The sequence below is a fragment of the Cyphellophora europaea genome (genome assembly GCF_000365145.1).
Source record: "Cyphellophora europaea CBS 101466 unplaced genomic scaffold supercont1.11, whole genome shotgun sequence".
In the NCBI taxonomy this organism is placed as follows: Eukaryota; Fungi; Ascomycota; class Eurotiomycetes; order Chaetothyriales; family Cyphellophoraceae; genus Cyphellophora; species Cyphellophora europaea.
The window spans coordinates 1068222-1082336 of record NW_008481799.1 but is presented as its reverse complement, the minus strand read 5'-3'; the positions used below and the strand labels follow the sequence as shown (position 1 = coordinate 1082336).

At 51.7% G+C, this 14115-nt stretch overlaps 9 protein-coding genes across 9 annotated transcripts; 2 read left to right on the top strand and 7 right to left on the bottom strand.

Moving 5' to 3' along the window:
* Positions 1–109: 109 nt before the first annotated feature.
* On the top strand, positions 110–634 carry HMPREF1541_10089 (uncharacterized protein; the record flags this gene model as incomplete). Its single annotated transcript, XM_008714760.1, has 1 exon — positions 110–634. The coding sequence occupies one exon, from the start codon at positions 110–112 to the stop codon at positions 632–634; it is 525 nt and encodes a 174-aa protein (XP_008712982.1).
* Positions 635–1711: 1077 nt separating this feature from the next.
* Positions 1712–3020, top strand: HMPREF1541_10088 (uncharacterized protein; the record flags this gene model as incomplete). The annotated part of the gene is made up of 3 exons (XM_008714759.1): positions 1712–1789; positions 1837–2721; positions 2778–3020. The coding sequence occupies 3 exons, from the start codon at positions 1712–1714 to the stop codon at positions 3018–3020; spliced, it is 1206 nt and encodes a 401-aa protein (XP_008712981.1).
* Positions 3021–3707: 687 nt separating this feature from the next.
* On the bottom strand, positions 3708–4334 carry HMPREF1541_10087 (uncharacterized protein; the record flags this gene model as incomplete). The annotated part of the gene is made up of 1 exon (XM_008714758.1): positions 3708–4334. The coding sequence occupies one exon, from the start codon at positions 4332–4334 to the stop codon at positions 3708–3710; it is 627 nt and encodes a 208-aa protein (XP_008712980.1).
* A 1056-nt stretch (positions 4335–5390) lies between these two features.
* HMPREF1541_10086 (uncharacterized protein) lies at positions 5391–5858 on the bottom strand (the record flags this gene model as incomplete). The annotated part of the gene is made up of 1 exon (XM_008714757.1): positions 5391–5858. One exon carries the CDS (start codon positions 5856–5858, stop codon positions 5391–5393), a length of 468 nt encoding a protein of 155 aa, XP_008712979.1.
* A 583-nt stretch (positions 5859–6441) lies between these two features.
* HMPREF1541_10085 (uncharacterized protein) lies at positions 6442–6909 on the bottom strand (the record flags this gene model as incomplete). The annotated part of the gene is made up of 1 exon (XM_008714756.1): positions 6442–6909. One exon carries the CDS (start codon positions 6907–6909, stop codon positions 6442–6444), a length of 468 nt encoding a protein of 155 aa, XP_008712978.1.
* A 409-nt stretch (positions 6910–7318) lies between these two features.
* Positions 7319–7948, bottom strand: HMPREF1541_10084 (uncharacterized protein; the record flags this gene model as incomplete). The annotated part of the gene is made up of 1 exon (XM_008714755.1): positions 7319–7948. One exon carries the CDS (start codon positions 7946–7948, stop codon positions 7319–7321), a length of 630 nt encoding a protein of 209 aa, XP_008712977.1.
* A 1345-nt stretch (positions 7949–9293) lies between these two features.
* HMPREF1541_10083 (uncharacterized protein) lies at positions 9294–10636 on the bottom strand (the record flags this gene model as incomplete). Its single annotated transcript, XM_008714754.1, has 3 exons — positions 9294–9890; positions 9939–10233; positions 10281–10636. The coding sequence occupies 3 exons, from the start codon at positions 10634–10636 to the stop codon at positions 9294–9296; spliced, it is 1248 nt and encodes a 415-aa protein (XP_008712976.1).
* Positions 10637–11772: 1136 nt separating this feature from the next.
* On the bottom strand, positions 11773–12453 carry HMPREF1541_10082 (uncharacterized protein; the record flags this gene model as incomplete). Its single annotated transcript, XM_008714753.1, has 1 exon — positions 11773–12453. One exon carries the CDS (start codon positions 12451–12453, stop codon positions 11773–11775), a length of 681 nt encoding a protein of 226 aa, XP_008712975.1.
* A 1243-nt stretch (positions 12454–13696) lies between these two features.
* On the bottom strand, positions 13697–13963 carry HMPREF1541_10081 (uncharacterized protein; the record flags this gene model as incomplete). The annotated part of the gene is made up of 1 exon (XM_008714752.1): positions 13697–13963. The coding sequence occupies one exon, from the start codon at positions 13961–13963 to the stop codon at positions 13697–13699; it is 267 nt and encodes an 88-aa protein (XP_008712974.1).
* Positions 13964–14115: the final 152 nt, after the last annotated feature.

Genomic DNA, 14115 nt, shown 5'->3' with positions numbered 1-14115 from the left:
ACATTGTCATTTGAACGGGTCAATTTGATGCTTCAAGTTCTTCACAGGCTCGAGCAGTCAACGCCCATGCAATTGTACACTACTGTATCCAAAGGGAGTCGCAGGCGTCATGTCAGTCACGCTGCACACCACCCACGGCGACTTGAAGATCGAGGTCTTTTGCGAGTCTGTGCCGCAGACCGCCGAAAACTTCCTGGCCCTCTGTGCGTCCGGAGCATACAACGGTACGCCATTTCACCGCATAATTCCGGAATTCATGGCCCAGGGCGGAGATACGTCGCTCTCGCCTCGCAACACACCAGAGACACCGATTCAGAAAGGCGGCACCTCGATATGGGGCGAGTACTTTGATGACGAGATCAAGGTACCAGCCTTGCGCCATAGCAGCAGAGGCATGGTCTCTATGGCAAACAAGGGTCCTGCTACGAATGGCAGCCAGTTCTTCATCACTTTCAAGGAAGCTGCCCACCTCGACGGCAAAAATACCGTGTTCGGCCGAGTCATCGCAGGCGCCGAAGAAGGCGGCACCCTGGACAACATCGAAGGCATTGAGGTCGACAAAAAGTACCGGCCCAAAAGTGAGAAAGTCATAGTAGAGCGAGTGACAGTCCATGCAAACCCGGTGGCAAGCTGAGCGAGGCGATGCTGGGTCGACATGATACAATTTTACAGCCCGCACAACGCGCCCAAGGCCATGCTGGAAGTGGGCGCTCCAAGCAAGCGAACGTATCGCACCGTTGCATAGTCATCATTCCAAGGTGTGGGGAAACACTTGTGAATCTCAGGATACAGCGAGTCTGGACTGACACCGACCACGGCACTATAGGGTGGCCTAGACCTTGCAACGACAGATGTCTGAGACAATGGAGGACCTCACCAGCCCTCTGGGAGTGCACTGGTGGCGAATGGCCGAGTCTGGCGTCACGCAAGCAGAAGTCTGTGATGATTCGTCGAATGGTTACACAAAAACCAGCAGGTGCTGGAGAGATAGACAAGACAAGGCTCAGATGATAGCGAGTCGTCGCGCCAGTAGGGAATGCGCTGACATGACACGTACACAATACGCACAAGGTAGATATCTCATCAAGACATCATGCTTTCTGAGCATTACTGTGAAGACTTGGGCAATAATCCATCGAGCCTAGCCCTTCGACCAGACGGATCTATTGGGGGCCAATAGTGGCCTTACACTGACGTTTCTGTCAAGCTCAAGGACTCCGGGCGGGCGCCAACGCCCACGCCAAAACGCTTGCCTTGTCCGAGTGCCCGTAACCGTCCCCGATCAAGGTTCACTACTCATCAACACCGCAGTCTCAGCTTACGCCGCGCAGTTCAGACACCCATGATTATGACAGCATTCACAATCCGTACCATCTGAACCGAAACAGCATTTACAGAGCCCATCGTTGCCTGTACTGAGACTTGAGACCTGACTGGGTGCGCATTGCCAGCATATCCACTTTCATCTCCGCCGACGTCAACGACAACACGAGGCGGCCCACGAGCTCACACGAGAACAAAGACACTCCTGTACACTACCCGTCCGATCACCTATGTGACAGCGTCACTGCTCCTCAGTCTCTATGGGCTTCGCAAGATCACGCTGCAGCCCACCTTTGCCCGCCATAAAATCACACACGAGCCTCACCCTAGCGACACCGCCCCGGCCCGCCTCTGATGACCACAACCTCGTCGCGCCGCCTTCAAAGATATGGCCGCATTCGTGCGAGTGAGTGGTCGCCCAAATACAAACTATCTGGTTGGATACCCGGGTATCTCTGCGACGCTAGTAAGCCCAATTGTAGCCTTGCGCCTGTCCCACGCTGACATCTGTAGCCTCGCATTGAAGGAACCGTCGAAATACGGCCTCTTCATGGCATCAGTAGTGCCGTCAATATCGCCATTGTCACCATATCTCTCCAGCGCAAGGAGAGCATTCACCCCCATGCCGACTCGATGGCGAAGAAGCATCTGGCTGCGCCCAGGAAGGAGTCGACAGAAACGGTGGGAAAAGAGATGCTGCTCTACAGGTGTCAGGCCAATAAACCCTTTGAGGAGATCATGTTCATGGACCTTCCTTTCGTGATATTCATCCCATTTGGAAGGGGAGGACAAGAGACACATCGTCGCCTACCCCCAGCAAGTCTACAGCTGAAGTCGCGCACCGCTGAGACATACTACGAGCTGGTGGTGAGTATCGGCTACGGAAATGGAGATCAGAAGAAGATGCAATTTCCGGTGCCCATCACTCGATACGACACTCTTTCCACCTTCGGCATGTACAATCGTCCAGAAGCGGCAGAACGTGTGACAGACCATTTGGTGACTCTGGGCATCTCTCTTCCACGATGGTCGTACGGCCCAAATGACCCCGTCAGTGTCTACATCAAACTATCGCCAAATCCGGACTGGCTTAGCAAGGCGAAGAAAGTGACGATCAAAAAGATCGAGATCTCGGTCGACGAGGAAGTCATCTACAACCACGAAGGCGACGAGCCCAAGCGAGTTGCTCGGTCCTTGCAGCGGCGGACTGAGCAGGTCGGCATCAAATTACCAGAAGGAGGCTATTTCACCAATATGGGCTTTATCTTTCCATCTACCGACCCAAGGGATAGCGATGGACTTTTACCCAGGTCCAAAGATAGATTCCCTATGTACGGAGTCAGCGGCTTTACAACCACGGCTGGGCTGTACAAGGTCGAATACTACCTGACGATAAAGGTTAAATTCCCTTCGAGACCGTTTGCCGCCTTCTAGCCAATGCTAACTTCTACCAGGCTTCTTTGACGGGAGCGAAAGATATTGTCCTGAAGCAGCCCATTGTTGTGTGTCCACTTGATCACGCTGGATGCAAAGCTGAAATGGAAGCAATTGAACAAGCAGCGAAGGACGCTGCACATGTCAATGCCGACAACCCGATGCTGCCGCTCGCCACCATAATACGTGCTAGCGACCATAATGCCCTTGCTGCCCTGGGTGTGGCCATTGTCGGCAGTGTCAAAAAGCCACTAATCGAGTGAAATTTAGTCATCGGACTTGATGTACATTTTCACAACAAATCATCTTCCACGGATGGACTGGAGCTCCTGGGGGCGTGTTGGCCTTAACAGGAGCAGCTAAGACCTTACTGCGCTGAGGAAAAAAGACGCCCGCAAGAGGCAAGCTGTCAGCATCTCGGTTGAACGGCCTGGAAAGGTACCCTCGGAATGGGGACCCATCAGGATGGGCATCTGGTTCATCCCATTATTACCATTAAAGAAGCTGTCTATGGATTGGGGGACTTGGACTACAAGCTCGACGATCCCATTTTGTCTGAAGCATTGGCTGCCCATTTCTTGTACAGCAGCGAGACGGTAATCACAACCTCTCAACATTTTGAATTAATGCGAGGAGTCTTGCGATGGATACAAGCGAGTGATATTACAGGATCACGGGACCATGAATGAGCATGCTACCACATTCACACTGAGCGAACAGGTAGGATACCGCTTGATACAGCAATCCAGCCGTTCTCAATTCTACTATTTCCCGACCGACCCGGTTGACATCCAGATTCGCACTACACACGGGTCAAATCGTTGGTGAACAGTCTTATTCTATTTCTCAGATCCATAATCGCATTTTACGCTCTTCATTATGGCGGGACTCGTCACCCGAGCCTATCATTCACCGTCATCGACGAATGAGCGAGCGAGCGAGCGCAGTCTTCACTCCCCGGCGAAGAAGTACACCTCATCGTCGCCATCATCTTCGTCCTCCTCCTGATGACTCTCGTCTCCATCCTCCTCTCCCTCAACCCGCTTCTCCATCTCATCTTCCCACCCATCCATCCACTCCACCACCAAACTCTTCCGCTCTCCCCAAACCTTCTCCTCCGCCGCCAACGCCAGCCCCAACGCCTTCAGCTCCTCAAACTTTCCTTTCGTCCTCGCCTCCTCCTCGTCTCCTTCGGCACGAACCGCCTCCAACCTCCGCCAAAACGTCTCCAACTCCCCCCGCGCCATCTCCACCAGCGCTTCTTCACGCACCGGGTTTACTGTCATTGTCGCTGGCATTGTCGCCTCGGCTCGGCTCAGCAGCTCCATGCGCTCGTCGTGCGCGGCGATGGCGGCCGTGGCGTGGCGGACGACTCGGGGCAGCAGCTGGCCATGCAGGATGTCGATTTTGGCCCAGAGGCTGAGGTCTGGGAGGGCGGGGGTAGGTGCTGGTGCTGGTGCTAGTGCTGCTGTCGTTGCTGCTGGGGTTGCGGTGGCTTGGTCTTGGGCTTGGGAGCCCGTACGGTCGGCGGCAGGCAGCTCGAGGATGAATTGCAGGCGGGCAGAGGAGGAAGACATGGTGGTAGTTGCTGCTGCTGCTGCTGATGTGGTGTTCTGGGTGTGTGCGTGTGTGTAATCTAAAGTTTAGTCATGAAGAAGATGAGAACTCGAGGTCTGGTAGGGACGGGGTTGCGTGAGGTAGAAGTGCAGGACAGGTTGCCAACGGAGGGATCGAGTGAATGCAACTTGTCAATAGGAACCAACAGAAACGGCTGTTTCTGTTGGTTCCTGTGGGACTGGTTTGGCTATTCTGATGCTCATGCTATTGTTGCAACAGGGTCATCTACCACAGGCATTCTTGCTACGCGCAAGGTGGACCCGACGGCGAGGAGCCCGCGTGACGACTTCCTATTCATCAAGACCTTAAATTCTTTGACAACTCTGGTGTGGTAAATAGCTATTTAGGACGAGCCCGCAATCAGAAGCAGGTCATGTATGCTTCAGACTCACGTGTTCTTCGCCTTGCCAGAGCCAGATGCTCAAGTGGGTCATCCTCCATGCTTACGCCAGCTGATCATGGCCATCCCATAACCTAGGATTCAAGTGTTATCGAGGCCGATAAGGACCTGGGTATTGAATATCTTCCCGAATATCGCCTTTCTGCCCTCGTATGCGGCAGGCAGTCGGCCAGCTTACGGTAGATACCAGGAGCCTGCGCCTATCTTGATGACAGCATTTGTATATCGACGCGCATAGGCAAGCACAGGGGCATGGACCATCTGGACTGATAAACTTGGCTCGAAGTCGTGTATTGGGATGCAGGAACCATCATCTGCAGGGACGTTAGCAGTGAATGGCGATGGTGAAAATAAGATGCCAAGGCCGCTAAGTGGTGTAAAAGGTAATAAGGCGGCGAGGCAGCAAGGCAGCCAGAAGGTAAAGAAGTGACTACATTTCACTGTCATGTGTGAATTGTTGGCACTGACTAGGCCGAATCTATTCATGCATGTGTTTGACTGCCTTCCTATTAGATTGCACTATTCAAAGTTGTCTTGTTCGGTGAACCCTAGTCGTACTGCTGTCTCTCCTGCTGCCCTCTTGACTGATTGCCGGCTTCGCTGAATTGATGGATCCTTACAGCTTGAGCTGATCCAGCAAGTCCCCCACCTCCCTCGCTGCATCGTCATGGTCGTCGATCCAAAGAGCATCAATCAAGTTGTTCATCTCATTCATGCCCTGCTTGTTCCCCCATCGAACCAGTCCTGTTGCTTGCTTGTGCTCCTTGATCCTCCTTTGTAGCGCCATAACCATCCATACTAGATTCTCGTAGTCCGCCGTGCCGACTCTATATCGTCGTAGACCGTCGCGACATTGCATCAGGATAGTCTTGAGATACTCGAGCTCGTCGTTGGCGAGGGTTCTAGGACTCGTGATGGGGGAGTTGGTGACGAAGACCTCAACGCCGCCGAAGCGTCGGTCTGGGTCTAGAAAATAATCAACATGAACATTCGATGTGGATGTGATGGGCGCGGGGAGATGCTCGAGGCGTTGTATGACCAAGGTGTTCAGGCGTGTTCCCGAGGAAGGTACAGTGGGGTTCATGATGGTCGGTGTTCGGGTTTCTCTACTTTGATTCTCTGGTTGCTTGCGCATTTGCTAGTGGTAAGTACTACTGCCAGGGAAGCTCCTCGCTCTTATACCTAACGATGAAGCGGCAGAAAGCGCTTAGTCAAAGGTATTGGATTCGGTGGTTTGGTTAAGATCTACGCTCTAGACAAGCATTATTGCAAGACAAAGGGCTATGAGACATACAAGATACAAGAAGAAGTTGTGCCAGGATGGGTCTCGGGTTTAGATTAGTTGAGCAGTTCAGTTGTACAAAGGAGGAATGATCTGTATGTTCCATTGCTTGCGCCTGCTGCTCAGATTGGCTATCTGATTCCTGGAGACCAGAAAGCCATGGTGATCGTCTTCTACAGTGACAACCTTTGCTGGTAGTGCTGCCAATGGAAGGCGATCTTCCGTCCTGCATGCTCCCTTGTAGCCAGTAGTCTCGGAGGAAGTTTCGCATGCCGTCTTAGAATGCCAACCCCCCTTTCCTGCCAATTAGTCTCAGCCTTCGCCATGCGAATCATTTCTACAACGTAGAACCGTAATCTGGTGAGAGGCCTCAAGTCGCTGTTGATCACAGCTTGAGGCTCTCCATCATCTCTTCGATCTTTTCGCTGGCTTGCGTGTCATTCTTGATGCTGAGCACGGCGAGTAGATCTTCGATATCCTGCGACTTACCGGTCTGCAAGTGTTTGGCTTCTCTGTGCTGACTGAATGCACACTGGAGAGCAGTGATGTACCATTGAACGCTGAGCTTGTTAGTACGGTTGGGCTGCTGGGTAGTCAGTACATCAAGAAGGCTGGCACGTAGCTTCGACATCAGGAATTTGAGATAGTCGATCTCATCGTTGGCCAAGAGTCGCGGCTTTGACTTTTCGGTGTTCTCCAGGAAGAAGTTGACAGCATTAAGACGGTTCTTTCTGTCGCGTTGAAATTCCGTGATGACTGTTGTAAATCCTGGAACAATCTCATCTAGTTGGTCTGGGATGTCGACTGAGAGACCTCGAGTTTCTAAAATTTCGTACTCGGTGGTTGAGGCCATGGTTTCGCTCGTGGACTCAGACGTCATGGGGTGTGTTTGCAGGACGAAGCACAGACTGATGAAGAGATATGTACTTGTCGACATGAGGCATCCACCTGGCGAAGATGTTCGACCAAGAGGTCACCGTCAATGACATGCCTCGCAATCTACGTGTGGAATCAAAGAACAAAGGTAGAGAGCACAAGAAGACTTTGTTGTCGTGTCACAGGTGACATAATCTGGCCAAGAGGTCACCATGAAGGACATGGTTCGTAACAAACAAAGATGAGGAGTACAAAGACTTGGTGTCACGCCACTGGCGAAGCCTCGGCGCCTGGATTGGCATTCCAGAGGCCACAGGCAGTTGATGGCTGAAGCAGCGCTCCTCTTTGCCAAAGATTGACTCACATTTCGTGAGTATCCAAGAAACTTACATCGTGACATCGATGTGTGCCTCCTTCTGCTCCTCTTCCTGCTGCTCATGCTCCTCCCTGCCCACCTTCGCCTCTTCTTTGGACTCAAACGGCATCGTACCTTCTAGCTCGAGAAAGTGGTCGTCAGATCCAGCAGCCTCCTCCTCTTCGGTTTTCTCCATCTCCTCGTCCTTGTCATCATCCGTCATTTTCAGACCATTCATAAGCCCTGCCAACTCCTCTTCTGCCTGCTCGTCCGTCTTGTTGAGGTCCATCAAACCAACCATCTCCTCAAGGCTGGTGGACTTGTTGGCATTGGTGGCGTACCAGTGCTGATTCAGACGCACTTGCAGAACCCGCATGACGTAGATGAGTCCATCCCGAACCGCTTCGCCGTGCTCGCTGTTGCTCGTCGCGGGGGCTTGGGAGCGAACATACTTGACGATGCGCTTGACCGTGGCCAGAGCCTTGGTCGATAGTAGTCTGGGTTCGCCGCGAGGGGCGTCGACACCGATCTGAATGCTGACATTGCCGTTCTTGCGGCTGATATTCATGGTGATGTAAGAGTCATCGTTGACCGGGGGCCGGTTGTACTGGAAATTCATGTTGAGGCCGTCGGTGCCCTGGTAATTGTTGTCCCACTGCATGATGCCGGTGATTACTGCTGCTGGACAGAGATGTAAAAGGGATAAGCGGGTGGTTGGTGTTGAAAAGAGGACTTCTTGAAGGTGGTCGAGGGTTTGATTTGGTTCAGAACCTTTGTTTGGTCGAAGAATCTGTCAGAGCTACTAGTGTGCAAGACCGTGTACCATGTACCGTACTTCCGTGGCAGAGACAAATGGGTGAAATAGGACAAAGTTTTGTTCAAAGGGTAGAAATGATGGACGGTGGAATGACTTGGGACGAAATTTCGATCTATTGGCATTAAATTAATGCTAATCATGCCAACCTCGACGGACAACGTATTCACTGCCCTGGTCTACCAAAGGCAACAGTGCTCCCATTGCTTGGCAAAACAGCCCCCCTGGACCAAGCTCCCATGCCACGTAGAGACAGGCATTGGTTTCTCGTATGGAAAACCATCTCTATAGTCCCGTTGTTGTCCAGCCAATAACTTTCGTAAGTTTTATTGGAGGAGATGTGCTCGATAGGCAGGCGTATGCCATTTTCCGTCCGAAGTTCGTCGGAAGCTGGTATGGAGTCTGAAGCATGTAGATTTCTTATGCTCTGGGTGCATCAAGGGCAAGTCCGGTACGCAACAATCTGGAAGCTCAGGATTAGTGCTGATAGTCTTGACAGTGTTCAACTTTGGCTCAGCCCTCGGCCGGTGCACAAGCTTGACTTGGGCCATACTGGACGTTGACATTTGTATGGTACAGTTTGGAAAGGTGTTGTAGACTGAAGCATGGCCCCGTTAACAGCAGAACCTAGTTATTAATAGTCCTCTTGACGAGCATTACATTTGTACCGTTTACGGAGCTCACAAGCCTGTCTAATACGTTCACAATGCAATACAAGCTGGATCACAATGAACCTGGCTGACATCAAGCGAGAAGCAACAAAGCCAGGTTCTATACCCGTTCAATAGTTGGGAAGTACTTTCCATGCAACAATGTTATCTTTTGGTCTCATGGGAGTGCACAGAGCCTATGCACAAGGGCCACATAATGATCTATGCGGCTGCTGCTTTATACTGCCAAGCCCGGGCAAGGCTACCACCCCCTTATGTCCATATAGTGTCTTGTGACGACCCGTAGGAATAAGTTGATGTGTCACTGCACACCATTGCAACTGTAGATTGTTATGTGATTGCTCTGCTGTAAATGTCCACTCCAATAAGTAGATTACGGACCTAGGCAAGCCACACAGTAACTCTACATAGAATTTATGCTTCGCAAGAGCAGTTCAGTTGCTCGATCGTTTGCCTGGCGAGAATGCGCTGCAGTATGATTCGTGAGGCATCCAAGGATAGTCAAAGTTCTTGCTTGCTGGTTATGACGACGTTCCAGCTTTACGTCTAACTCTCATGCTGGCCTTGGGCTTGGTTCCCACATTCGTCATGGTCTCTTCCGACTCAGAATGGGCATCGATATCGTAGTGCAACAGTATATAGGCCATGACGATCTTGATCTCATTGCTGACAAGCATCCTACCGGCGCAAGGCTGTATGCCGGCACCAAACTGCGTATCATAATCTGAGAGCGATACAAACTGGTGCTTGTGCGCGTGCCCGGGCTGTTGGCGAAGCTTGTAAAAGCGCAAGCCGTCGAATGCTTGAGGCTCCGGGAAGACCCGTGGGTCGCGAAAGATGCCGGCCCCTGATGTGCCGATAAAGGTCCCCTGGGGAAGGAGTGTGCCATTCGAAAGTGGAATGCCACCGGGGCGGTTGACTCGTCTCACCAGACTCAGGTCGACGGTAGGCGACAGACGCTGGCCTTCTTTGATGAAAGAGTCGAGCTTCTGAAGGGATATCAGATCGGCTACCGTCAGTTCTGCGAACATACGACCACGAAGTGCTTGTTCAATCTCCTCGAGTAATGTAGCCTGGTACTGCGGATGGGCGGCCAGGCGAATCAGGATATCTGTGAGCTTCGAACTGTTAGACATGGTCACTCATTCGACGATCAAGATACTCACCGTCGTGGTGGTGGTATGGATGGCAAGGACGACTAGAGCAAGCATGTCGTCCGTCAAGTCACCCACAGTGGCTGGTTTCTGCGCAAGAATTGCTCCTAGTATGTCTGTGGGTTTCGTACCCGTTGGATTGTTTGTCCGCTCATTAACAATGGGTTCCAAGATGGCACGCATCTCGCGTTTATCTTGATCCAGCTTCTTCAACTCCGGAGCGAATAGGCCATATGGACGTCTCAGATACCAAGGTTTCATCCAAATCTTCCAGGCCGTCCGTGCCACGTTGTAGATGTGAGTTGACCTGGCGGCAGTTAGAATGGGATTTGGAAAGAGGTGAGGGATTCCTACGCAAGTGCGCCCCATCTGGAATCGTGGGCTAATTTGGGGCCAGCAGCAAGCAATCCAGTCATATTGCTGACGATTCTGACGCCCAAATTCTGAAGTTGGACGTCCGTCCAGTCCTGAGCGGCGCCAACAACCTCGGGCATGATGCGTGCACATTCATTGATAAGTGTCCCGATGGCAGAATTGCTCAACTTCGTGAAGTCGTTCCTCATGACTTGGAGGAATTCGTGTCTTGGGATGATCTTGGTCCATCTGTCCGCAAAGCGGTCTCCGACCTCTTGGATCCAGCTTGCGTCGGTATGCGGCAATCCTTTGACCTCACTTGCCAAATTCATGGGAAGCAGAATGATGTCGTGCATTGGATGCTCTAACTTACACATCCGACTATTTCGGAGGTACTTATCAGACTTTTAGCGAGGCAATGTTGGGGCATCAGTCGCTAACCTTGTCGTATGCTTCTCTCATGGACACTCTTTGTTCCGCCTGCGACCGCATTGACAGTCGGGGCAGGTTTCGGAATGGATCGTTCTTTTGCAACAGATTCCAGAGCCAAAGAGTCGCAAAGAAAGCGCACGTGGTGACGGCAAAGACACCAATCGTGGCCTGCAAGCTGTATTCACCGTTGCTACCATGAGAAGTGGCCATTTTGAGATGCACAAGAGGAAGGTTACTGTACAAAGCGGTAGCACGGTTTTCCGGTGATCAAAATCAGTAGGGTGGTCAGTATCGAAGCTGTGGTGCATTGGCTCTTTTCAGAAACCGAACGAGGGTACAGTCAGCATCGCATCGCGTTACTGGCTATCAAGGCCACGAAGTACACTGTGGACGCCTAACGCTCGAATCCGCACCCTTCAGGACAAACGAGCCTCCTAGTGCATTAAGCGACGACTTTCTGGCGAGCACTTGCTCCTGAAACATCCCTCTATCCGGGAATCGTTGTCTTGATCTTACACGTCGTACGTACCATCAGCCAGTCTGATTCAATGAGAAGACGCGGATAGCTCTCAGGCATGATCTGCACATACATATCATGGAAGTTATCAAGTACTTCACTGAGGTCACGAACGGCAGTACGACTGATGTTTGCGGTCCAGCTCGTAATGTAGTTATTCGTTGCGATTCTCTTCTTCGCGGCTGCCTTTATCGTCCATATGAATCATCGTCGCGCAAGAAGCAGCTGGCCTGATGCGCATTACATCCGAGGATTTGCGTGTCAGAACTTCGCGCTTGGCTGCGAGATCATTGGGTCAGCGTTTGATTTTCTGAGCGTTGCTTACACTTCGAGCTAGGCTGACCACAGCTGTTGACATAATCATCCTCGTTTGTCGGATTGCCGCGAGTAACCAGGGCCACCTCGCTAGGGGAACGACGAGAGGGAGTGGTGCCATGAAGTTCATTGATTCTCTAATCTAAAATGCGACTGCAACCGACAGAAATGACCAGCATCCAGAGACAACCCAAACTCAAGTTATCAAATGTCAAAGCACGTAACTGATCAAGCTTGCAGCATCTGGCTCGCTAGAACGCTGTCACTATCCACCACAAATCCGTAATTCCTGGCAACATTCCACTCGACAAGCTCTTGCGCCATCAGTCCCGTCGTGGCTGTTGCGACGCAGTCCTTCACCATCAAACAGTCGTAACTCTTGCTGTAGCAGTCTGTCAGTGTCCCCAAAACGCACTGATCAGTATTGACACCAGCGAAGAATATCGTCTTCTTGTTATGGTTGGCAATGTACCGCGCCATATCGCAGTCAGGGCTCCACATCCCGCTTGGGCGGTTCTTCAGAAAAGTAACATCCTCTGGGCGTGCAGCCGCCCTGATGGGCTCGTAGAGCTCGGCATTCCAACTACCTTTCCACAGGCATCGCCCTTGCCCGTCAGGCAGTTCTGAGCCGAGATTGACATGCCAGCCGATTCCATGAGTCTTAAGTCTGTCGGCGCTCCACCCGCGCTGCACGGCCGGTGGCATTTCCTCCAAATCCTTTTCCTCAATGACCCAATTCAAATAGCCGATCTGGATGCCCAACTGCCGGCATCTGCCTATGACATTGAGAATAGGCTGAACGGCAGCAAGGCCGCCCACGTGTGGATAACAAGCAGGGTGGATGAAGTAATTCTGCATGTCGACCACTACCAATAACGTCCGCGTCGGATCAACCACGATACCGGACATCTGCTCATGTTGGGTGGGAATGAGTAATTTCGAAGGCGAGAGCCGAGTCAAGTCAAAGAGCCTTGATTTGGGATGATATAACCAGCATTCTGGGCCATGGCCAAAAGGTATCGCCGAGGCTACATCGAGTAATTCGTTTGCCTGTTCCGCTTTCTGCCAAAGGCCAAGCCCTGCATCTGGCCCTGAGACAGAAAATGTCGGTTGTTGCGGGTCACACTGGTCGGTCTGGTGGTTCGAACCAGGGTCGACTGTAGAGAGGCTGCTTACTGAAGTGGAGAGTGAATCCGCTGGCGTAAAGACAACGTCTTGATCAGATTCGGGAGACGAAGATAGTGTCTGTTCAGGATGATTGTGATTGGGTATGTCAATGGGCCATGCCATTACAATCTCCGCCACCAGGAGGAGTAACGAGAACGTCGAACGAAGTTCTTAAGAGACTCACAGGATCTTTCTTGATGGAGGAAGAGGAGGGAGAGCGGGACTGAAAATTCCGGGAACCGAAGGGGTCAGGAAAGCAGCGGGGATTTCTTATCGTGTGACCTGTGGCGCTTATCTCGGCGGAGATATCTTCGCCGATAAATATGCTTTAATATTCCTGACCGCTCGTTTGCTATCAAACATTAAACATGATACGACCTCCGAAAGAGTCTCAACAGAACTACCATCTAGTTGGCGACTCGTACATTTCGAGAGGCGCCCAAGCCCACGAAAAGATCGAGGACCGAAATTGCGGCATGGCGAGACCACCGACAGCCGCCTTGGCAGGCAACTTCGACTCAAATAGGCGGACGCTAGATCGAGAATGGCTTAGTTCAATTATACCGCCAAGAGCGGAACATTCGACGGCATTCAAGGCTGTTCTTACCATGCTTAGACGGTCCAGGTGCTGCTCGATCGTCAACCTGCCCAAACACTGACGAGGATTTCCTTGTTGTGGCGAGCTCCGGGTCCTCGCGGGACATCACTCATTCCTTTTGCTTAGGAGTTTGTGGGATCCTAGTCACGTCGAGCGAGTAATTTTTGGCATGTGAATCGATATCACTCTCGTTAGAAGTTGAATTTGACGAGAGTGGCACAGCACAAGTAGCAGCCACTTAAAGTGAGGTAGTATGTAGGCTCTGAGCAATTCGAGGGGTCGGTACTGAATTGTCGAAGTGTCACCAACGAGGTTTGCCTGGGTTGGTCCTCAGCAGGCCGACTCTCTTCATTCGGTCCGGACTCTGAATTGATCTGAGTAGTCAATTCAGGCAGTGGGGTTTCGTCTTTCGAGTGTATCATCGATCGAAAGCTTTTGCATCAGATCATCGATGTCCGATCGCTTGACATTGATTTTTCTCAAGTTATCGTCAAGGTATTGTTCCATGATAGTCGAAGCGCTTTTGAACTGCGTAGAGTCGCGTCCCCATACCTTTTCGATATTGGCCAGATTCCCGCGGATGAAGTCCAGTACATTGTTGATTAAAACGAGCGTCTCGGGTTTCGTCTCATTGTGAAAGTTGCTCTGGTCCATTTCCCACGCCACTCTGCGCTCAAAAGCACAAAGTCATGTGGCAGCGGTTCGCTGCGCCTCAACATGAAACGAGACCGCGTGATGGATGAGAGGAATCGAGAAGAGTAGTCGTCGACGGTGGACGAAGAAAGTGTCGTAATGGGAGGACGCTA